This window comes from Lactuca virosa, chromosome 2 (genome assembly GCF_052849685.1).
Source record: "Lactuca virosa cultivar CGN04683 chromosome 2, Lactuca_virosa_CGN04683_v6, whole genome shotgun sequence".
NCBI classification, from domain to species: domain Eukaryota; kingdom Viridiplantae; phylum Streptophyta; class Magnoliopsida; order Asterales; family Asteraceae; genus Lactuca; species Lactuca virosa.
Window position 1 is genome coordinate 16,167,133 of NC_136427.1, and position 24,576 is coordinate 16,191,708.

Below are 24,576 nucleotides of genomic sequence, written 5' to 3' on the forward strand. Positions count from 1 at the left end.
CGTTGTTAGGTGAGAAAGTGAACAATTGGTGAGCCCATGAATCATGATTTAAAATGATCTCGGATGTTCAGTGTACTTGCACAGCAATGTTTGGTGTTATGTAGAATGACTCTTTTCAATGTCATCAACGTGTAAAAGTTCTTCAATGTTGGTTGATAAACATAAAAAGTGTTGAATGCAATAAATAGCAACATAGTATCATTCATGTGTGTAATATAAGTATATAACATCTTACTTTTATTTTAAGATTGTATTTTCAATTTTCATTTTCCATATTAAGGCATTGTACTTTAATTTTTTTTTCATAGTAATGCATTTTACTCTGCAAAATCTATCCCATTATATCATTACAGTTTCAATTTTTTTTTGTTAGGACAATACATTGCAAAATCTGCCCAACTAAAACTTTGAAAATGTTGTATCTGGATAATATTCTTGGGTAGACATAGACTCAGACATGGTAATGGTCATTAACATGGGTGTTTTTCATTTTAACCTGGATGATGAGAGAGATTTTAAGTGCAAATAATGACTTTGACAAACTCTGTTTCAATATAAATATCAAAGAACCAAAGCTAGTATAAAAGTCGGTTATCATTGTGGCCTCAGCTTATCACAGCGTCATATTTTTATATTTTGTTTATCTTTACATTTATATAATAACTATTAGACTAGCAATTTATTATACTATGTTTTTATTAATTATGTTATATGTTATATTATGAGGTGGTCAACTGTAATATGGTTTTGTATATATACACCGTATCAATGAGAGGGGGATTGAGTTTGGCCTTATCACATATTCTATTATGGTATCAGAGACATATTACGTCCCTTCCCACTACTAGAAACATGGGTTTTAGAGACGGAAGTATCCGTCGCTATTCCGTCGCTAAATGTTGTTTGCGATGGATCAGCGACGGATTCACTCCATAGGTAATTAATAGGTGGCTAATTTCTCAGCAAGGGTTTTAGCGACGGAGAGGTTTTTTCTTGCGACAAATGTAGCGACAGAATATCCGTCGCTAAATGTCACTCAATACATTTACTCAGGGCATTAGCGACAAAATTTGATAAAGTCATTCTGTCGCTGTTCTGTCGCAAATTTCCGTGAACAGTTTTTTTTTCCGTAGCAAATCCCTTGCAAAATTCATATACTGATTTTTTTTTTCCGTCGCTGCTCTGTCGCAAGCTTTAGACATGGTTTTTTCCATAGCTAATCTCTTGCAAAATTTATACATTAATTTTTTTTGTTCCGTCGCTGATCCGTCGCAAACTTTAGACATGATATTTTTTTCGTAGCTAATCCCTCGCAAAACTGATGCATTAAAATACTTTTTTTATTCTCACCAATCCGTCGCGAACTTGTAATATATTTTTTTATGATTCTAAAAGAAAAAAAATACTACAATCATCAAATTTTTATACTAAAATACATCGAATAACAATACAACCAAACATTACAATACCAAAACTATCAAAGTTTACCAAAATATCATTCAAAAAACATCCAAAACCAAAACTATCCATATAACATCAAACTCCCAAAGGTTTAACTTCAAAATAACATTTTAGCACCAAGAAATCCAAAGTATGCAAAAGAGGTACAAACAAAAAAAAAGTTTAACCTTCAAAATAACATTTTAGCACCAAGAAATCCAAAGTATGCATCGGGAAATGAGTTTTCACAAAACATAACTTCAAAATAACATTTTAGCTGCTCTCTTCATTTCATGTCCATCCAATCATCTTCGGTTCTCATTCCTATAAAACATTATTCAAAACAATCAAAAGTATCAAATACAAAAGGTTAACAAGTCATTCAAAAACATCAAATATTAATGGTTAACATCATATTACCTCTAATTTTCAATTTCCCATCATATTTTGCAAGGTTGCATACATCTTCTCCATTGCTTCATATTTTGCATCAATTTGTTGTTGTTTGGCATCTATTGCTGCAGCTTTGGCATCCATTTCCTCACGCATTTGTTGATGTTTAGCTTCCATTTCTGCAGCTTTAGCATCCATTTCCCCACGCATCTCGTTTCGTACACGTTCATAGACAACCTAAAGGACAATGATAGAAAACTTTGTAAGTACAATGCCATGATAGGAAACTTTGTAAGTACAATACCATGATAGAAAACTTTGTAAGTACAATGCCATGATAGGAAACTTTGTAAGTACAATGCCATGATAGGAAACTTTGTAAGTACAATACCATGATAGGAAACTTTGTAAGTACAATGCCATGATAGGAAATTTTTATAAAGTACAAAATTAAACGAACCTCTTGGGATGTTATTGTACTAGATGTTCCTTCCAAAAAGCTCGCTGGATCAAACACAGATCCGAATCCATATATTCTTCCTTTCTTGACTCCTCCGGAAACATCACACCATGTTTCATTATCCAAAAGGGGGTGGCAACTAGTATCATCACCAAACTTAGCCACCATAGCACTTTCATAAGCCTCCTATTATAGCAAAAAAAATATGAAAAAACATAAACATGAAATAAGGAATGGAATGGTTCATTCCATTCCATTAAATTCATAATCAAGGAATGGAATGAACCACTTCATAAGCCTCCTATTAATTAATACTCAAACCTTACATAAAGTTGATTACTACTTACAAAACACTTAATTACAACTAGTTTCTCAACTAGTTTCTCACCTTTGGGTAGCATCCGCTTAATTATAGGAAGTATGTGATCATAGGCAGCCTCAGATATATTGTATTCTGACTTCCAATGCAACAACTCTGTTGCAGCTTGTAATTTTGAATAATTTTCACATCCATCCCACAAAGGTTCATCAGCGTCTTCCAACATATCATAGAACCCCTTGGCAGTTGGATTCGGGAGTTCCTCCATTATATCCATCAACATTTGTGTACACCCATTAACATCATCATCATCATCATCTTCCATCGGATCCTGCATCGGATTAGAAGATTCTTCCTCATGCTGAGATATCGTATTTCTTTCACCATGTGCCCACCAAGTTGTGTAATTAGGAGTGAAACCGTTTTGTAACAAGTGAAGCTCTACATCACCTCTTGTTTTATAATACATGTTCTTGCATTTAGAACAAGGACATCTAATATAATCCCCATCAACGGTTGCTTCATTAGAAAAGCAACATCTAGAAATCCTTTGACGGATGCATGATATGTTGTGCTAAGATACCCATGATCTAACCTTTTGTACATCCAGTCTCTATCACTACGTGTTGACATAATGACTAGCTACAACCAAATATATAACTACTATTTAGAAATTAGATAATGCAATCATATCCATATTACTAAAAGCATCCTTGGAAACTACAATTATACTATATGAAATACTTATTTTTATTATAACTATGCAATCATATCCAAAAACTATAGCGACTAAAAATGTAATTTTGGAAAATTAAAACTACAGGGACAAGAATTGTAATTCCTGCAAACTAAAAGCTTCAGGGACCAAAAAGATAATTCTGGAAAACTAGAACTATAGGGACCAAAAGTGTCTTGCTTATTTCCCTCTTTCATAGTGACCAAAATTGTAATTCCAGAAATTTAAAACTTCAGGGACCAGAAATTTAACTTTTGCAAATTAAAAACTACAGGGACTAAAAATGTAATTTTGTAAAAATAAACTACAAGGACCAGAAATGTAATTCCCGCAAACTATAAACTTTAGGGACCAAAAATATAATTCTGGAAAACTAAAACTATAGGAACCAAAAGTGTCTTTTGCTTATTTCCCACTTTCATAGTGACCAAAAGTGTAATTCCTGAAATTTAAAGCTACAGGGACTAAAAATATAATTCCGGAATATTAAAACTACAGGGACCTAAAGTGTCATTTGCATATCTTTTGTTATCTAATGTAATACTATACAATCTTTTCAAAAAAATAATTTTTTATATATTTTAATTTCTTGTACCTAATTTTTTTTAGTTAATGTTGTTATACAGATGTTATATCAAGTTGTATGATTTTCCTCCGACATCATCAACTGAAGAAAATGATGAGCTGGCAAAAATGCCTGCTTCACAAAAGAAGAAACTGAGGCGAAAACAGAGGAAGGCTGAAGCAAGGGCAAAAAAGGTATATTTTGTTTTTCATGTGATTTTACGGTTTTGCCCTTGTGCATGACATATATATATATATATATATATATATATATATATATATATATATATATATATATATATATATGTTTTAATGGTTGTTCAGGAGGCGGAAGTGAAGAATGAGGAAGCTAATGTTGGTGTTTCCAAATATGGGAAAAGAAATGTTAAGACGGTTGATCCGGATCCAAATGGAGAGAAATTATTGCAGGTTTTTACTAATATCATTTATTCATATTAAAATATTATATATGTATATTGATATAAGGTTTTGTACAACTAGATGCTTGGTATGTGTCATATTTTTATTTTGCATCATAAAATTTTATATTTTATTCAACAAAAAGATGAAAACAACAAAGCCTTGTCCTCAAAGAAGATTCCAGAAGCTTCTACAGATGGAGGTGTAGCAAAAGACCAAAATGCCCCTAATGTTACTAAAGTAAAAACCCAAAAAATGACAACAAATATTAAGAATCATTTAGTGAATCGGACTCAAGCTCAGAATCAGAATCATTTGGCAGGTCTTTGAAAAGTCAAAAAAAGATTAAAAACATGAAGAAAAATGTGCACCTGGAACAATATTTGGGTACACCTGGAACAATATTTGGGGATAACAGTGATGATAGTTCTGCTGATGATAATGCAATCATAAATTCAGATTCCAGCACACGAACTCCATCAAGAAATCCATCATCATCAGGGGAAAGTGATTCCAGCATTGACTCCAGAAGATATGGTAATTGGATTTATTTATTTTCTTCACTAATTTTAATTTATGCCACATAAAAAAGCATTGATTTTTATAATTTGAATTTGTATCAGAAGTGAAAAGAAATGAAGGTGGTGGAAACAACAACATGAACTCACAGTAAGTTTGGTGATATATCCCAAACACTCCCCTGTCTTCTCATTTTCAAAGGGTATTTAAGACATTTGACAAATTGTCAAACTCAAACACTTTCCCTGTATATTAACACAATATTAATAGGTTGGTTGGTAAAACCTCATATGAAAAGGTAATCGAAAGACATCACTTATTGACAGAGGGTAAATTGGTCATTTATTTTATTCAAACAATTCATTCAGTCCAAAAAAGAAACAAAACATTTTAAGCTAACTGTTATAGAATCCCAAATTGTTAACAAAAAAATGTTAACAAAAAATGTAATAAAATTGTTAACAAAAAAATGTAAGATCACATACCATGAAATCTTGAAATAGAATTATAATATTAAAAAATACTTCTACCTACTTTTGTAAAGTAAAAATTAATAAATTAAAGTTTTGAAATTTTTTAAAAACACAAGTGGAAGTGGTATTATTAAAGATATATATACAAATAAAACTAATTCATAATTGTGAATTTATTTATAACATATCATATTCCATTCCTTTGTTGCAAACAAAACACTATCTTGGAATTGAAATGAAGCTAATTAATTATGTGAAAATGGTTTTTCAGATTTTTGGGATTCAAGAAGACAATTCTATTGGATAAGAGACTTTTGGTGGATTTAATAGACAAATACACAAATGGAATTTTAAATTGGGATGAATTTTCCATTTCCGTAAAACAAGTTCATCAAGAAAGATTGGGAAATCCCACAAAAAGATTGGTTATTTCAAATAAACCCAAAGAAGAAGATTACTTTTATGCCAATCCAGAAGAGTGTTTGCAAACATCAGAATCAGATGATGAACCTGTGAGCATCCTATAACAAGTCTTTCGGGGGGTATTTTGGTAATTTTCTATGAAGTAGAAGAAGAAGATTATGATTCTGTGCCCTTGAGAGGATCTGTGAAAATGTGTGGATGCAAGGGCATAAGATGAAACATGGTTTGATGAGAGATAGATGCATGAAGATGAGAGTGTTGGCTTCAAAATCTGTATATGCTGCTGCTGCTCCTGTGACAAGTACCACTGGCCTTAACATGGCTCCAAGTGAAGCAGCAACTGGCAGTAGAAGTCAGCATCATGATTCAAGACCACATCAACTTCAAGACCTCATAAGGGAATAGGACTTATCAGAGAGACCACATCAACTTCAAGACCTCAAAAGGGAAAAGGACTTATCAGAGAGACCACCTCCTAAATATGAAAGAGAATTGGGGAAAACCTAAAGGTATTGGCTACTGGTGTTCCTCAATCCTTAAATTCTCATAAATTGGATGACAAACTATGATGAATCAAGCCCTAAATCAAGTTTTAATTCTAACTTTCAAGGTGATTCATGTATATAATGCTGAGAGATAAGAGGGACATCGATTGAAAAAGAAAAAATGAGAAATTAAACCCTAACAAAGTATATTGTGCAATTGAACTAAAACTAACCTAAGAGGGATGAGATTTACCTGAATCGGAAAGTTAACGAAGAATACTTTCAGCTTTAAAAATGTGGAGGTTGCCGGAATCGGGTGAGTAGTGCCGTCATCTGCTCAAACAGAGATTGTGAGATGGAATTGGGTTAACAGATTGAAGGGAACTTCTATGCCGTCATCTGTTCAAAAATCATGTCCAGAGAGTCTAGAGTGATAAAGCTGGAGGGAAGGAAACGCGTACCAGAATTTTCAATGCATTTCGTGAAGATGGAACTGGGTTGTGCCAATTTCAGCTAGAGATTGGCGATAGAAAAAACAAAACGCACGTACCCAAAATATAGTTTCCGTCGACGTTCTCTCGCTAAACGCGTACCAGCTGGCGCAATTTTTTATCGCTCGTTGAACCCTAGCTAAGGCCCTTCATTTTTCGACTGATTAGCGAGGGATAGTGGTGCATCGATAAATACTTGCGAGATCCGTAGCTGATCCCTCGGTAAATCCTCACTAATATTCCACATGTTAAATAAATAAAATAACTATAAAAAACATATCAAAAACATGGTACATCTGTCGTAATTCCCTAGCTATAAGTCTAAATTTTGCTAGAGAACAAATCTGTAGCAAAATCCGTAGCTGAAACTCAAGTTTCTAGTAGTGTCCTAATTGGCGCTAACCCTAATCGCCTCTCTCCCTCTCTTCTCGTTCTTCTTCTTCTGATCACCTCCACCACTCTCTAATGACAGGCCGACAGCCCCCCTTCACCCCGCAGTCACTGTCACGAACATCAAGAGTTACATACCAATCCTCCTTGATACGGATGACAGCCAATACACATCTTGAACTTTTCAAGATACATTGCCGTGCGTTTCAGGTTCTCTGCTTCATCTACTTCAGCCAAAGAAAAAGATCCTAAAGCCGATGAACAGTGGTCACGTGTGGATGCCATTGTGTTACAATGGATATACGGGACGATTTCTAAAGATCTCCTCATAACCATTCTCTCACCAGGAACCACTTCTGCCGCCGCCTGGAAGGCGATTGAAAACATCTTTATAGACAGCAAACCGGCTTGTGCCTCCACCTTCACCAGAAATTCGCAAATGTCAAGCTCGAAAACTTTTCTAATATGGCAGCATATTGCCAAGAAGTCAAAAATCTCTCTGATCAGCTAACTAATGTCGAGGCTCTTTTAGACAATCAGCGGCTTGTTCTACAACTTATCTCCGGTCTCTTGGATCAATACGACAGCATCGCCATTCTTCTCTAACAATCCACTCCACTACCCGACTTCTACACTGCCCGCGCTAAACTTTGTCTCGAGGAAACCAGAAAATCGTTGCATAACCCACCCGTCACCGCCCTCACTACCTCCATCACCGCACCAGCAACGAACATCGCCAACACAACCTTCTCTGATCAGCGGGACAGCGGACCATATTCTCATTCGCAACAGCCCCGGTCCTCAGGTCAGGGCCATTCGGATGGATCTTATCGTGGACGGGGTCGAGGTGGACGGGGTAGAGGACGAGGACGGGGACACGGACATGGGCGCGGTTTCTCCTACTCCCAACAACCTCCATGGTATTCCTGGAATGCACCAACATGGACCACTCCACCAGTTCCTTATCCCACTGCACCACAGCAGCGATACCCGATGACACGCCCTCCTGCCGCCGGCATTCTCGGACCTTCTCCGGCACATTCTTACAGCTCGGAAGCTTCGTATACCCCTACCAACATCGAGCAAGTCATGCATACCATGAAACTCAACCCCAACCCCAACTAGTATGCTGACACGGGTGCGATAAATCACATGGTAAACACAACAGGTAAAATCTCAACTTATTTCTATAATAGCAGACCAAACCATATCGTTGTTGGCAATGGCTCTCACATTCCGACACATGACTCTGGACACACCACACTTCCACTTCCCTTCCCTCCTCTCAAACTCTATAATATCTTACATGCTCCTCATCTTATTAAAAACTTGTTATCTATTCGTCGCCTTACAACAGATAATTCCGTTGCCGAATTTGACCATTTTGGTTTACTTGTGAAGGATTACCGTACGCAGATTCCTATCCTGCGATGTGATAGCACCGGATATCTCTACCCTCTCACACAACCAAATGCACAAGTTATTAGCCCGTTTGCTTTTGCAGCCCTGTCTCAAGACCTTTGGCACCGTCGTTTGGGACATCCCGATTCCTCTTCTTTACGCATTTTGAATAAAAACAATTTTATTTCTGTTCATTCTTTTTCCAATAAAAACATATGTCAGTCTTGTGTGCTTGGAAAACAAATAAATCACCTTTTTATGCTTCTACAACTTTTTCATGTTTACCTTTTGATATTGTCTAGTGATCTTTGGACCTCCCCCGTGCTTAGTTCGGGAGGTCACCGCTATTATGACTTGTTTATTGATGATTTCACAAATTACCTATGGACTTTTCCCCCGTCTAACAAATCATAAGTTTTCTCCATCTTTCTTGCTTTTCACTAACATATCACCACTCAATTTGAACGCGCAATAAAAACCTTTCAATGTGATAACGGCACAGAATACATCAACCAATTCTTTCACAATTTCTATACATCCAACGACATGGATTTCCGATTCTCTTGCCCTCACATATCACCTCAAAATGGAAAATCCGAAAGAACCATTCGCACAATTAACAACATGGTTCGCACCCTCCTTTCTCACACCTCTTTGCCCATCTTCTTTTGGCACCATGCCCTTCAAATGGCCACATACATTCTCAACATACTTCCACAGAAAACTAAACACTACTCCACCCCTACTTTTCTTCTTTTTCGGAATCACCCCACATACGATCACCTTAAAGTCTCCGGGTGCTTATGCTTCCCTTTAACACCTTTCACCTCTATCAACAAACTTCAAAACCGGTCCCCCTGTGTGTTTCTCGGATACCCCTCCAATCATAGGGGGTACAAATGCTATGATCTTTCTTCCTGTAAAATCATTATCTCACGACATGTCATTTTTTGACGAACATTTCTTCCCATTCCCCAAACTTCATTCGTCTCCACCAACATACAACTTTCTCCAATCTGACTTACATCCTACCGTCTGGGATTCATTTTCTTATCCCACTGACCAAACTATATCATCCCCTCCTACTCTTCCTCACTCCTCTCCTTATAGCAGCCCCCACCTTCTTCCTCCCAACCTACGATCCCACCTCTTTCCACCACAGTCGGCGCACCACCCTTACTCCACACCTACTCAAGACGCCGACCATTTCACACTCAACCGACTACTATCCAAACACATGTTGAGCCTTCTCCTGCCTCCCCTCCTCCTCTACCAACTCGTACCATGACCACCCGCGGCATGTCCGGCATCACCAAAACAAAACAACCCACTTCTCTTCACACCTCCACTACCACCGCCATAACTACCTTACCCCGCAATCCAACCGAAGCCATGTCTGTACCAGAATGGAACCATGCCGCGATTGACGAGTTTAACGCTCTTATCGATAATAATACTTGGGATTTGGTACCTTGACATCCAAATATGAATATTATTCGTTGCATGTGGATTTTTAGGCACAAAACTAAAGTTGATGGGTCACTAGAGCGCTACAAGGCGCGTTTGGTTTGTGATGGTAGGTCACAACAAGTGGGGATTGACTGCGATGAAACTTTTAGTCCGGTAGTAAAACCGGCTTCCATTCACACGGTGCTTAGCATTGCTTTACATAAACGGTGAGTCATAAACCAACTGGATGTAAAGAATGCATTTCTTCACGGGCACCTTTCTGAGATAGTATTCATGCACCAACCTCTTGGGTTTCGGGACTCTACACACCCTAATCATGTTTGCAGGTTGAAGCGCTCGCTTTACGGTCTAAAACAAGCACCCCGTGTGTGGTACCAATGTTCCACTGACTATGTTACCACCATTGGTTTTCAACATAGCACATGCGATCACTCCCTCTTTATTTACCGCCACGGCTCGGATACAACATACCTCCTCCTTTATGTGGTTGATATCATCTTCACCGCCTCTTCTACGTCACTGTACACCCGGCTATTTTCATGCCTGTCATCTGAGTTCTCCATGAAAGACCTCGGACCCTTACACTATTTTCTTGGCATTTCTATCAAGTGAGACGTTACCGGCATGTTCCTCTCTCAGGAAAAATATGCCTCGGATATCATTTCAATCATTTCCAGGGCCAACATGGAGAACTGCAATCCAGTACAAACCCCGGTTAATACATCAAGAAAACTAAGCAGTGACGCAAACAATCTTATCGATAATCCCTCCACCTATCGTAGCCTTGTTAGGGCTCTTCAATACCTGACTTTCACCAGGCCCCGACATTTCTTATGCTATCCAGCAGGTGTGCATGCACATGTACGCCCCAAAAAATGCTCACTACGATGCTCTCAAACGCATTATCCGTTATGTTAAAGGCACCGTTCGCATGGGATTGCACATGTCTACGAGCTCCCCAACCAACCTCGTCTCTTACACCGATGCAGACTGGGCAGACACCAGGCGCTCCACTTCTGGCTATTGCATTTATTTAGGGGACAACTTGGTCTCTTGGTCTTCTAAACGCCAAACAACTATCTCTCGCTCCAGCGCCGAGGCATAATACATATGGGTCGCTAATGTCGTAGCTGAAATCTGTTGGCTGCGTAACCTGTTACTTTAGCTTGGTATGCCACCAAATCTTACGTCACTGGTTTATTGTGACAATGTCAGCGCCATTTATCTCTTTCAAAACCTGATTCAAAATCAACATACAAAGCACATTGAAATCGACATTCATTTCGTTTGTGAAAAAGTGTAACGTCGCCAGATTCGGGTGTTACATGTGCCCTCCCAATACCAGTTCGCTGACATCTTCACGAAGGGCCTCCCATGAGTTTTGTTTAACGATTTCCGGTCCAGTCTAAGCATCTTTGAAACTCCACCTTAGGCTGAGGGGGTATATTTGACTAGCAATTTATTATACTTTGTTTTTATTAATTATGTTATATGTTATATTATGAGGTGGTCAACTGTAATATGGTTTTGTGTGTGTGTGTGTCTATATATATATATATATATATATATATATATATATACACACACACACACACACACACACACACACACACACACCCCGTATCAATGAGAGGGGGATTGAATTTGGTCTTATCACATATTCTATTAATACCAATTAAACATTTGAAGATTCATCTTCTTTTAATCATTCAAACTTCATATGTTTTTGGATTTTTCTTTTTTTAGAATAAATGATCCTAAACATATTGAAAAGCCATTTTGTTGATTTCTATTAACATCATTTTGTATAAAATGATCAAAGTTTTAGCCGTAGATTAGGAGAAGGCACTTTCTATGGGTTACCATTACATTATGTGCCTATGGGCCAAAGCTAATACAACCATACTCAATAAAATGATTTTAGGATGCATGGAAATTAAATCAATTGATGATTTCAATCGAATTCCCTTTATTAACTAGTTTGCAGCTATACTATTTATGTAGGTGATACAACAAGTGAGAATTGCCAACAATGGAGGTTGCTAGTGAAATAATGAAAGGAGTTGTTCAGGTTCTTATGGTTCCGGTTAAAAAACAACTCGATTACCTGGTATCTTACAAAAAATATGTGGAGGATATGTGCACCAAAATAAAGGATTTGGATGTTGCAAGACTCGGTGTGGAATCTCAAAAGAAGCAAAACAGAGAAAGACGTCTTGAGGTTCCTGCACAGGTTGACCCTTGGTTGATAGAAATCAAACAGATGAATGAAAAGGTGTCAGACTTTCCAAGTGAAGTCCCCGGGTGTCTCGATCTCAAGAGTTGGCACAAGCTTGGAAGGAAAGCCTTCAAGATATTTAAAGAGATTGAGAGTGTTCTGGGACGATGCCCTGAAATTCAAGGGACTGAACTACAAATTCCTGTGGGGAGAATTGATTCCATCATGGCGTCCACCTCTAAAACATCAAGTGATCGAAATGACTTCCGCTCAACAGAGTTGACTTTTATGAAAGCACTGGAAGCACTTGGGCCCAACCACATTTCCCACATGGTAGCGTTATGTGGGATGGGTGGAGTGGGAAAGACCACTATGATGAAGAAGCTGAAGGAGGTTGTGGTAGGAAAGAAAATGTTTAATCATTATGTTGAGGCAGTTATAGGGGAAAAGACGGACCCCATTGCTATTCAGCAAGCTGTTGCAGAGTATCTTGGTATAAATCTAACCGAAACCACTAAACCAGCAAGAACTGATAAGCTCCGTACATGGTTCGCTAACAATTCAGATGGAGGAAAGAAGAAGTTCCTGGTAATACTAGACGATGTATGGCAACCGGTTGATTTGGAAGATATTGGTTTAAGACGTTTTCCAAATCAAGATGTTGACTTCAAGGTCTTGATTACATCACGGGACCAATCAGTTTGCACTGAGATGGGAGTTAAAACTGATTTAGTTCTCAAGGTGAGTGTCCTGGAGGAAGTGGAAGCACACAATTTGTTCCTCCAATTTTTAGAACCTTCTGATGATGTCGATCCTGAGCTCAATAAAATCGGAGAAGGAATTGTAAAGAAGTGTTGCGGTCTACCCATTGATATCAAAACCATGGCCTGCACTCTTAGAACTAAAAGTAAGGATACATGGAAGAATGCACTTTCTCGTTTACAACACCATGACATTAACACAATTGCGCCTACTGTTTTCCAAACTAGCTATGACAATCTCGAAGAAGAAGTGACCAAAGCTACTTTTTTGCTTTATGGTTTATTTCCGGAGGACTTCAATATCCTTACCGAGGACCTGCTGAGGTATGGATGGGGATTAAAGTTATTCAAGGAAGTGGGTACTATAAGAGAAGCAAGATACAAGCTAAACTCCTGCATTGAGCGGCTCATGCATACCAATTTGTTGATTGAAGGCGATGATGTTAGGCGCATCAAAATGCACGATCTGGTGCGTGCTTTTGTTTTGGATATGTTTTCTAAAACCGAGCATGCTTCTATTGTCAACCATGGTAGTAGTAAGCCAGGGTGGCCTGAAACTGAAAGTGATGTGAGCTCCTCTTGCAAAAGAATCTCATTAACATGCAAGGGTATGATTGAATTTCCTTGTGACCTCAAGTTTCCAAATGTCTCGATTTTGAAACTTATGCATGGAGATAAGTCGTTGACGTTTCCTGGAAACTTTTATGAAGAAATGGGGCAGCTTCAGGTTATATCATATGATCATATGATCTATCCATTGCTTTCCTCATCGCTTGAATGCTCCACCAACCTTCGAGTGCTTCTTCTGCATCAATGCTTATTGACTTTTGATTTATCTTCTATTGGAAACTTTCCAAATTTGGAAGTTCTCAGCTTTGCTGGTTCTCGCATTAATAGGCTACCTTCTACAATTGGAAATTTGAAGAAGTTAAGGGTACTAGATGTGACAGGTTGTGATGGTCTTCATATAGATAATGGTGTCTTTAAAAATTTAGTTAGACTTGAAGAGCTCTGGGCTTCTGGAAGGGATATTAGCTTCACAGGTGATGACTGCAATGAAGTGGCAAAACGTTTGAAGAACCTTTCTACCTTAGAATTTGAGTTCCATGAAAATAATGCTCAGCTGAAGAATCTTTCATTTGAGAATCTTGAACGATTCATGATCTCAGTGGGACGTTCTTTAGAAGGAGAATATTCAATAGAGAGCAAGCATTCATTCGAAAACACGTTGAAGTTGGTAACCAAGAATGGTGAACTATTGGGATCTAGAATTAATGAGTTGTTTGGGAAAACGGTGGTGCTTTGTTTATGTGTGGAAGATATGAATGATCTTGAAGATGTTGGGGTGGAACCCATCATTGGTCCTCAGTCTTCTTCTTTCCGTAATATAAGAGTCCTTGTGGTTTCTGAGTGTGTAGAGTTGAGATACCTTTTTACACTGGGTGTTGCAAAAGTTTTGTCAAATCTTGAGTATCTTGAAGTTTTCAATTGCCTTGTTATGAAAGAACTCATACATGTTGAGAGTGGTGGAGAAGAGAGAGTTACATTCCCCAAGTTAACGTCTCTATCTTTGAGTGGGCTACCACGACTATTGAGTTTGTGCCAGAATGTGAACGTAATTGCGCTACCACACCTCATGGAGTTAAAAATTGAAGACATTCCAAATATCACAAGCATTTATTCCAAGAATAAGTCGGCAACATCTTGCTTGTTAAGGGGAGAGGTAATTCTGTTTTTCTGTTGATACATTTCAAACAATCTTTTCTGTTAGAAGTTTCAAAAGAGGTTGCATTCACATGCTGTATTATGTTTAATAACCGGTGAAATTTATATGAAAAATTATTTGTAAGGGGCTATAAACAGAACAACATTGTTTTTCAGGTTTTGATTCCTAAGTTTGAGCGTCTGCACATTAAAGGTATGTGGAATTTGAAAGAAATATGGCCTTGTGACTTTCGGAAAAGTGAGGAAGTTAAATTGAGAGAAATTGAAGTGGATAATTGTAAGAATCTTGTGAATCTATTTCCGTGCAATCCCATGCCGTTGATGTGTCATCTTGAAGACCTTAAACTCTGGCGTTGTGGTTCCATTGAAGCGTTATTCAACTTTGACTTGGATTGTGTTGCTGCAATTGAAAAAAGCAGCATCAGCTTGAGAAGGATTCAGGTGTTCCGTTGTGATAAACTTGTAGATTTGTTTCCGTGCAATCCCATGCCATTGTTGCATCATCTTGAAGAGTTAGAAGTCAGTGATTGTGGTTCCATTGAAGCGTTATTCAACATCGACTTGGATTGTGTTGGTGAGACCGGAAAAGAAGGCGGCACCAACAGCTTGAGAAGCATTGATGTATGGGACTTAGGGAAGCTACAAGAGGTGTGGAGGATAAAAGGTGGTGAAAATAACTCTGGAATCCCTATCCGTGGCTTTCAAGCTGTTGAAAGCATATATATTAGAGACTGTATGAGATTTAGAAACATATACTCACCTACCACCACCAATTTTGATCTGGGGGCACTCACCTCTATGGCTATATTGAATTCGGGAGAAATTGGGAGAGAACATGAAAGTAGCCAAGAGAAAGAGGTATGGTTTAATGCATTTCAGTTTGTATTTAACAAACTGCCATTGCTTATCAACACAAATTACCAACCGAAAAGATTTCACATTTTCTTCAATAGATACCCAAAAAAAAATACAAAATAAAAATTGCAGCTTTCCATAACTTTTTATTCAAACAACTTATTTAAAAAAAATGTTCACTATTTTAAGGACAAGAATCGGAACGTCCTTAAAGTTGTGGACTATTTCCATCGTTTCCAAATATTCCTTGAAAGAATACTTAAAATAAAAAATAATCCTTCTCAAATTTAAATTTTTAAGAAAAAGAATGGTGAATGAATGTGCAGTTACAGATAGTTGATCAGGTAATTCATCTTTAGCTTAACTATTAAAGTTACTAATTACATTTCTTGTTGGGATACCTGTGCAGAATACTGTGTTCCCACCCTGTCTCATAAACTCGTGTCATAATCTCCGTAATCTTAAGTTGGATAGATATCAAGGAGTGGAGGTGATATTTGAGATGAAGAGTACTCCAAGAAGTCAAGATAATCAACATCGAATGCTTCCCTACCTTGAAAAAATGAAAATATTGGATATGGAGAGTATGAGTCACGTGTGGAAGTGCAACTGGAATGAGTTCTTAGGTCTTCATGTAGAATCCCCATTCCACAACCTCACAACCATAAAGCTGGAATGGTGCAGAAGCATTAAGTACTTGTTTTCACCTCTCATGGCAGAACATCTTTCCAACCTAAAAAAAGTCAAGATAGGATTTTGTGATGCTATTGAAGAAGTTTTTTCAAACAGAGATGATGAATATGAAGAAAAAATAACATCAACATCTACCCACATAAGCACAACTCTGTTCCCTCGTCTTGATTCTCTCAGTTTATATGGCCTGCAAAATCTCAAGTGTATTGGTGGTGGTGGTGGTGCCAAGGGTAGGAACAATGAAATATCTTTCAACAGTACCACTACAACTGCTGCCTCCTTTCTTGATCAATATAAGGTATGCTAATTTCAACATATTCAGCTACCTATTTAATTTCTTTTCTAGAATCCATTTTTTTCTTTGGAATATTCTCTATATACTAATCATATTCTATAAACCCAACACACAAGAAATTGAAATTTTCACAGCATGTAATTAGATTTCGAGTTATTCATGTATTTCTATATATGTATTTCCAACAATATGAAACTCAGATTTTTATTAAGTAACGCAACATGTCAATAACTTTCTTCAAATTAATTTATGGCTAATTAACTAATTTATTCATGATATTCAACAACTAATAATCTAAACATCCCTGCATTAACCAAGCTGATACGAAATCATTGGCAAGGTCTTTCCTGGTTTCAAGTAGAAAATATAAAACTTATAAGCTTATTATTCTAAACATATGCTTTCCTAACATCATTAATTTTACATTCCAAAATTTTAGTCCCACATTAAAATACTTTTGTGTTACAACTTCCTGAGCTACGTTGTTTCTGAACCATTTTCGTGATGTTGAGCAGTGAGTCATTCATTACGAAGAACCAAATGTTGAATTAAATTACTTTTATAAACAAGTGTATTTGTTTAACAAACAATTAAGCTTTGTTAATAGTCAAATATAATTTTACATTAACTTTGTCATTTACTGCAGTTTTCTCAAGGGGGTGGTGTCTCTTGGAGCTTATGCCAATACGCTATGGAGATAGAAATATCGGAGTGCCATGCATTGTCAAGTGTGATTCCATGGTATGCAGCAGGACATATGCAAAAGCTTCAAGTACTAGACATATACTGTTGCCACGGGATGAAGGAGGTGTTTGAAACTCAAGGGATCAACAAAAGTGTTGTTAAGCTTGAAATGGGAAACCTTAAGAGATTGGAAATTGATGGTTGTGACCTTTTGGAACATATATTCACATTTTCCACACTTGAAAGCCTCGTACAACTTGAAAAGATAAGGATAGAGAATTGCAAGGCAATGAAAGTGATTGTGGTGAAGGCAGAAGAACATGGGGTAGAGCAAACAACAATGACATCTTCTTCTAAGGTTGTGGTCTTTCCTTGTCTAAAACGTATTAAACTAATTGATCTACAAGAGCTGGTAGGTTTCTTTTTAGGGACGAATGAGTTCCAGTGGCCTTCATTGGAAAAGGTTGCAATCTATTGTTGCCCACAGATGAAGGTGTTCACAGCTGGTGGGTCAACAGCTCCACAGCTCAAGTATGTAAGAACAAGGTTAGGAAAACGTAGTCCTGAATGTTGGTTTAACTCTCATGTGACAACCACTACTACTGGGCAGCTTCAGGAGGTATAATATTGTTTATATAATTTTCACATGCATATATCATCTGATTAATAAAAAAAATCATGAAGCCAAGTAAAGCATTATTGAACACATTACAAGTTTGTATAATCCATTTTGTCCATATCTAACTAAAACAGTAACCCAACCGAAACTTGTTTTAGTTACCAACATTAATTAATCTCTTAATTATTAATCATTACTTTTCCAAATATTTTTGTTCAACTTGCAGAGTACAAGCTTCTCCTGCCCTGCTGCTACTTCAGAAGTGATCCATTGGTCTTTTCATAATCTGATCGAACTACGTGTGGCAGGTGAGATATCTGTTCAAAAAATTGTTCCATCCAGTGAGTTGCTACAACTGCAAAAGCTGGAAAAGATTCAGGTAAGTGAATGTGATTTGGTAGAGGAGGTGTTTGAAGCCTTTGAAGGGACAAACAGTGGTTTTGATGAATCATCACAAACTACTACTACTCTTGTCAACCTTCCAAACCTAACACAAGTGGAGTTAAAATGGCTACCTTGTCTCAGGCATATATGGAAGAGCAATCAGTGTACGGTATTTGAGTTTCCAAACCTAAAAAGACTCTCTATTGAAACATGTGATATGTTAGAACATGTTTTGAATAGTTCCATGGTTGGTAGTCTATTGCAACTCCAAGAGCTACACATAAGTAGCTGCAACCATATAGAGGAGGTATTTGTTCAGGATGGAAATATTGTTGTAGAAGAAAAAGAGGAGGAATATGATGGAAAAATGAATGAGATTGTGCTACCTCATCTAAAGTCCTTGGAACTTTATACACTTCCATGTCTCAGGTATATATGGAAGTGTAATCGATGGACATTATTCGGGTTTCCTAACTTAACAACAGTCCGTATTGCTGGTTGTGATAGTTTACAACATGTTTTTAGTAGTTCCATTGTTGGTAGCCTAAAGCAACTCCAGGAGCTAAGCATATCTAACTGCCGCCAGATGGAGGGGGTAATTGTTAAGGATGCAAATATTGTTGTAGAAGAAGAGGAAGAATCTGATGGCAAAATGAGTGAGCTTATATTGCCTCGTCTCAATTCCTTAAAACTTGATGAACTTCCATGTCTCAAAGGGTTTTGCATAGGGAAGGTGGATTTTTCATTCCCATTATTGAATACTTTAACTATTGAGAAATGCACAGCAATAACCACTTTCACCATGGGGAATTTATCTACTCCGGAGCTAAAAGGAATCCAAACAGATTTTGGCTCTTATTATGTAGAGGAAGATGTCAACTCGTTTATAAAGATGAAACAAGTGGTAGGTATTCTCAAAGTACCTCTGACAACAAGTCATGGACAATTTTTTTTTATATATTGTCAAAAGCCCCAACCATTTTTCTTTATATTTTCACCTTTATATTTATTATATGTTTTATGCAGGAATTCAACAGAGGCCTAAAGTATATTTAGTGGGAAGGAATGTAATGACAAGGGAATGGAATGGACTGACTACCAAGTAATGGAATGTATTATTATCATTCCATGTCGTGTCGTGTTTGGTTACATTGCTTGAAGCCTTGAATGGAATGGGTTATTAATCCGTGATGTTTGGTAGGTAGGAAAAAACAGATGAATGGAATGAAATTTTATTTATTGACTTTGACAAAAATTACCATCGTAAGTAAAATTGATTGAATTTTCAATTTTTACAACATTATCTTGTAGAAAATATATTTTGTATTGTTATAACTGATATTCGATAAAAAAAAGAACTATTAAGATTCATAAATTATATATAGATTGATGTTCTTATAACATAACACTTAAAAAATTGTTTAAAATGCCTGCTGGAATGCTACAACATTTCCGAACTCAGATTGCTATTTTGTTTTTCGATCAAATGATATTTCTATAGTATGATTTTCGGATGTCGTTTATCTTTGAATGGATACTATAGAATTATTCACATACTTCCAACCTGCAACGTCTAAGATGCAATACTTCTACAGTACCATTTGCTATTGAGTGATGGAAGTTCAGTCGATCACCTGTCCAACCATTTAACTTAATTTACATCCTACCGGGTCTATAGATTGCACATCTACTTTGGAGAGAAGTAGAAATAATTGGAATAAAAATGACATAAACACATAAACCATTGGACAAAAAATTTACAAGACTTACCACCAATGGATCATAACCATCAAGTTTTTATAGAGATTGCTACTTTGGCTAATGATGATAGTAATAAAACCAAGTGTTGTGGTTTATTTTCGTTGGGCCTACAACTTTTACTAACAAAGGCATAAGATTAGCAAAAGAAACTTTTACCTTGAGGTCATTTCATTTAGACGTTTCATCCAACAACTTTTCTTCAAGAAAACCAACTAGTGCAAATGAGATTAAATTGAGTGTTTGAAAATTAATGACGAAGAAAAATAGAAGGAGTCCAATAAATAATTTTCAGTTCACATTGTTCTTGAACACTTCAATGAATCATCTATCCACACTTGAAATTGATTTGGAGAATTTGGTTGCTTCAATTCTACTACAGGAATCGGCTCAACGAACATCCTTTACTTAAATCAACTATCAATCTACTTGAAATATATGATTTTGTTGCAAGCTGGATGAATTTTGATGAGGTAGTTGTGATTTTGAGTGACTCAAAGAAGTTGTAAAAGGGGTAAATGGGGAGTTTTCATTCCTGGGAGGAATGGAATGAAAAAAAGCCAGGAGGTTACGAGGAATGAAAAACACTCCTTGTGAATACTTGATTCCTTTCCTTGCGTTATGCCAAACAAGACCCAAGTTTATTTTGATTAATTTTTTGTTGAACCGGGAGACCAAGTTTATTAATGTCAAGTTAATATCAAGGGTAATTTTATTTTTGTATCGTCCTTGTTGCCTATAACTTTTATTTACTATGCATTAATGGTCTTTCATTCATGTTTTTTATGTCAGATGATGTGAACTCTTGCATTGGGTTACAACTTAAGATCATGTTTGCTTCTTCTTTATGGCCAACAATTCAAACCAGAGGAGATGAGTTATGATAACTTCAAACATTTGATTGACATCAGCCTTTGAAAACGATGGTATTCATGTCCTTGTTTTAGTTCTAGTTTTTTTAGTATTGAATCCTTTTCACCCTTGTTCTAGTTTTAGTTTTAAAGTATTAATTCAATCTTTTCCCTGTTGTTTTGAAACCACACTGCATAACTGTTTATCATTTGTCATTGTTATCGTTATTAGTTCAGTGGTATCTTGAATATTTTTTCCAGTAGTCAAACATTCATCTTAAACTTTTCTCAGCGCAAACATCAAACTTTTTATAAGAAGCGTTGCCTAGCACCTTAGTTCAAAGTAAAATTTCAATTTTCATATATAAAATGTGTTTGTCTGTATAAACTGGGAAAGGTTCCACTTTCTTGCATATTTTGATAAAGCGATTGGCTGTTTTCTCAATTACAGGAATATAGTACTCACTACCATAGCACCTTAGTACAAGGCAAGATTTCATACAAGTGGAACTTGGAAAGAAGTTCACTAGTAATGAGGCTGGGTGATCTTGAATTGGCGGTTTGTATCTCAACTCAACTCAATTCAACTAACATACAACTTAAATTTTCATATAATTTTAAGAGTGTTAATGTAGAAGTCCACGGTCGATGCCTTATGAATTCTTGCCCCATCATATACGAATGAAATAAAATAAGTAAGAATGTAAAGATAACACTATGAGCAGAAAGAAGAACAAGTGATGATGTAGAAACAAAGACTAAAGTTTCAACAAACCTTGACAATTAGCTAACGAACCTCACCATAAACATTAATATAAAATAAATGGATTCAACAACATACCACTTTTTAGTTTACTATAATCCTATTCAATATGAGAAATTGTTTCAAACAAGGACAATAAAGACGAAGAAAAAATGTCTACATCTACCTGGTACCCACACAAGCAACACTCTTGTTCCCTCTTTTTGATGCCTGCAAAATCTCAAATGTATTGGTTGCGGTGATGCCTGCTAGAGAAAGTAGGGAAATATTCTTATTGCCTTCAAGGAGAGAGTACAACCAATATAGATACATATGTACATGGGCCTATAAAATGGACTAAATACATGGGCTACACTATTACAAATAATACACTAACATCCCCCAACATCGGGAGGATTTTGACGAACGTTTAAACTGGATTGGAAATCAACAAATAGAGAGGTGTGAAGGCTCTTTGTAAAGATGTTCGCATATTGAGCAGAGGAGGGAACATGAAGAACACAAATTTGACACATAACAACTTTGTCTTGAACAAAGTGGAGGTCAATCTCTATGTGTTTTGTACGTTTGTGTTGTACCGGGTTCGATGACATGTAGACTACGTTGATGTTATCAAAATAAACCTATGTAGAATTCTTTAGAGGACTCTGTAACTCACAGAGAAGGTTGCGAAGCCAACAAGTTTTTGCAACATTGTTAGCAACACCTCGATATCCGGCTTCAACACTTGATCTAGAAATAGCAGCTTGTCGTTTAGACGACCAAGAGATAAGATTGTCTCCCATGAAGACACAGTATCCTAGATGTGGACCGACGAGTGGTCGGGCATCCACCCCAATCAGTATGGGAGTAAGCTGTGAAGGAGGAAGTGGTGGAAGTGTGAAGCTGGAGACCATGGTGAAGAGTGCCACAAATGTATCTAAAGATCCTTTTGAGTGCATGCAAGTGTGGCTCATAAGGATCATGAATAAAGAGGCAAATCGGTTGAACTGCAAATGAGATGTTTGGTCTGGTGAAGGTTAGGTATTGTTGATCCCCTGCAAGACTTTGGTGGAGTGTGGGATTAGTGGATCAGAGGTGTTGAGTTTGTAAACCGGTTCAGATCGGGTTTTACAGGGATTGTAGTGAAGCATGTTGGCCCTCTGATGAATGTTAGTCGCATATTTTTGTGATGAATGTTAGTCTCATATTTTTGTTGCGATAGAAATAACTTGGTGTCAGATCTGAAATGCCAAGAAAATAATTAAGAGCGCCCAAATCTATCATAGCAAACTCTCGACTAAGCTATGAAATAACATATAAGAGATCTGTAGAAAAAGCCATGAGGATGATATCATCAACATAAAGAAGAAGGTAAGAAATGGCATCACGAATCTAAAGAACAAACAAAGAAGAGTCGGCACAAATTTCCCAAAAAAACCCTTACCTTTAGCGACGACAAATAACGTCGTAATTGATGCCTAAAATCGCCGCAAAAGGTATTAGCGACGACATGTCGTCGCTAAAGGGTCGTTGCTAATACCTCATAGCTAATAGTCAAAGGTCATCGCAATTAGTGTCATCTCTAATAGATACTGTCACTAAAAGCCTGTGTCATCGCTATTAGTGTCGGCTCTATTAATTTTACGGCCATCGATCAGAGTTTTTTTCTGACAAAGCTTCCCGAAGGTATACGTTGTCGCAATTGGTGCATGTCGTTGCAAAAGCTGTCATCGCTAATTCTTTTTGTTTAACAATTTATATACGATATTAGCTTACATATATTATAAAATGCATATTTTATAAAATAGAGAAATCAATACATACCACATTACATAAAAATCAAATATACCACATCACATAAACTATCTAATAAATCCAAAATAAATATCATATATAACATCCATAAACTATCTAATAAATCCAAAATAACATTATCCATAACATAAAACAAGAAATACTAGGCGTCTTCGTCTTCCCCATCGTTGTTTTCCTCATCGTTGTTGTCCGCATTGTGTAGTGGTGTTGATTATGATGGCTTGTGCGGAATAAAAAAGATCTAGTGAATCATCATACAAATCAAGAACACATGGAGTAAATAAATCTTTTAAGCTCTCATTAGTATGAATTAGAAAGAGTACAAATGGGTATGCTAGTTTCTCTCTCTGTAAAACTAATGCTCTCCAAATACAAGATCTTACATAATGGGAGTCACTCACTTCTTATTTATGGGAAAGACTCAACCCATTTACACATACAAGAGGGTAAGCCTAACACTCCACATCCAAGAGTGACTTTGCACCCTAGCATTCTCCCCTCAAAGTTAGGATTAGATGTCCCGACTTCAATATCCAACGAGCTCGGCTGATCAAGACCAAACTCCCCCTCGAAATGATACCGGTCTTAAAATCCGCAAATGAATACCCGAAGCTTCGAATACCCACTCTTCATTCACCCCTTTTTTATAATCAAAAAGTGATTATAAAACTCATTAAGGGTTAGAAGTGTTGTTTGTCCCTTCTATAATCTGATCGAATACCCACTCTTCATTCGACTTGTGTTAGGTTTGGAAGTTTGACAAGAGTAGTAGTAGTTTGTGATGATTCATCAAAACCATTGTTTGTCCCTTCCAAGGCTTCAAACACCTCCTCTACCAAATCATATCTACTTACCATAATCTTTTCCAGCTTTTGCAGTTGTAGCAACTCACTGGATGGAACAATCTTTTTAGCATCAACATTAAATTCCACATGTAATTTGATCAGATTATAAAAAGATGTCAAATTACTGGATTTATGGATTCAGATCATGCTGGTGATCTGGATAGATGTCGATTTACTATTGGTTATGTGTTCAAAATACATGGTGCTCCAGTTAGTTGTCGATCGATGCTACAAGCAACAATAGCGCTTTCTACTACAGAGGCTGAGTATATGTCTATAACAGAAGGTGTAAAGGAAGCACTGTGATTGTGGGATTTTTTAGATGATTTGGGGTTTGAGCAAGA

The 24,576-nt window shown here is 36.9% G+C and overlaps 2 protein-coding genes across 11 annotated transcripts; one reads left to right on the forward strand and one right to left on the reverse strand.

The window, feature by feature from the left end:
- Positions 1–1,371: 1,371 nt before the first annotated feature.
- On the reverse strand, positions 1,372–6,869 carry LOC145158926 (uncharacterized). 8 transcript variants are annotated; one of them, XR_013737364.1, is made up of 7 exons: positions 6,694–6,869; positions 6,486–6,565; positions 5,001–5,096; positions 2,682–3,254; positions 2,294–2,479; positions 1,861–2,070; positions 1,372–1,764 (listed from the first exon to the last, which is right to left on the reverse strand). XR_013737364.1 is itself a non-coding variant. In XM_079077786.1 (7 exons), exons 5-6 carry the CDS (start codon positions 2,459–2,461, stop codon positions 1,870–1,872), a joined length of 369 nt encoding a protein of 122 aa, XP_078933912.1. In that variant the 5' UTR covers positions 2,462–2,479; positions 2,682–3,254; positions 5,001–5,096; positions 6,486–6,565; positions 6,694–6,838; the 3' UTR covers positions 1,372–1,764; positions 1,861–1,869. The 8 variants fall into 7 exon arrangements, 3 of the variants coding, with proteins under 3 accessions (XP_078933912.1, XP_078933913.1, XP_078933911.1); XM_079077786.1 differs by having other exon boundaries at positions 6,694–6,838; XR_013737366.1 differs by lacking the exon at positions 5,001–5,096 and having other exon boundaries at positions 2,682–3,250.
- LOC145158925 (uncharacterized) lies at positions 4,736–19,473 on the forward strand. 3 transcript variants are annotated; one of them, XM_079077784.1, is made up of 9 exons: positions 4,736–4,869; positions 4,959–5,001; positions 5,596–6,256; positions 11,989–14,686; positions 14,845–15,546; positions 15,953–16,534; positions 17,178–17,834; positions 18,061–19,122; positions 19,245–19,473. In XM_079077784.1, exons 4-9 carry the CDS (start codon positions 12,017–12,019, stop codon positions 19,272–19,274), a joined length of 5,703 nt encoding a protein of 1,900 aa, XP_078933910.1. In that variant the 5' UTR covers positions 4,736–4,869; positions 4,959–5,001; positions 5,596–6,256; positions 11,989–12,016; the 3' UTR covers positions 19,275–19,473. The 3 variants fall into 3 exon arrangements, with proteins under 3 accessions (XP_078933910.1, XP_078933909.1, XP_078933908.1); XM_079077783.1 differs by having other exon boundaries at positions 4,737–4,869; positions 4,956–5,001; positions 11,972–14,686; XM_079077782.1 differs by having other exon boundaries at positions 4,737–4,869; positions 4,956–5,001.
- Positions 19,474–24,576: the final 5,103 nt, after the last annotated feature.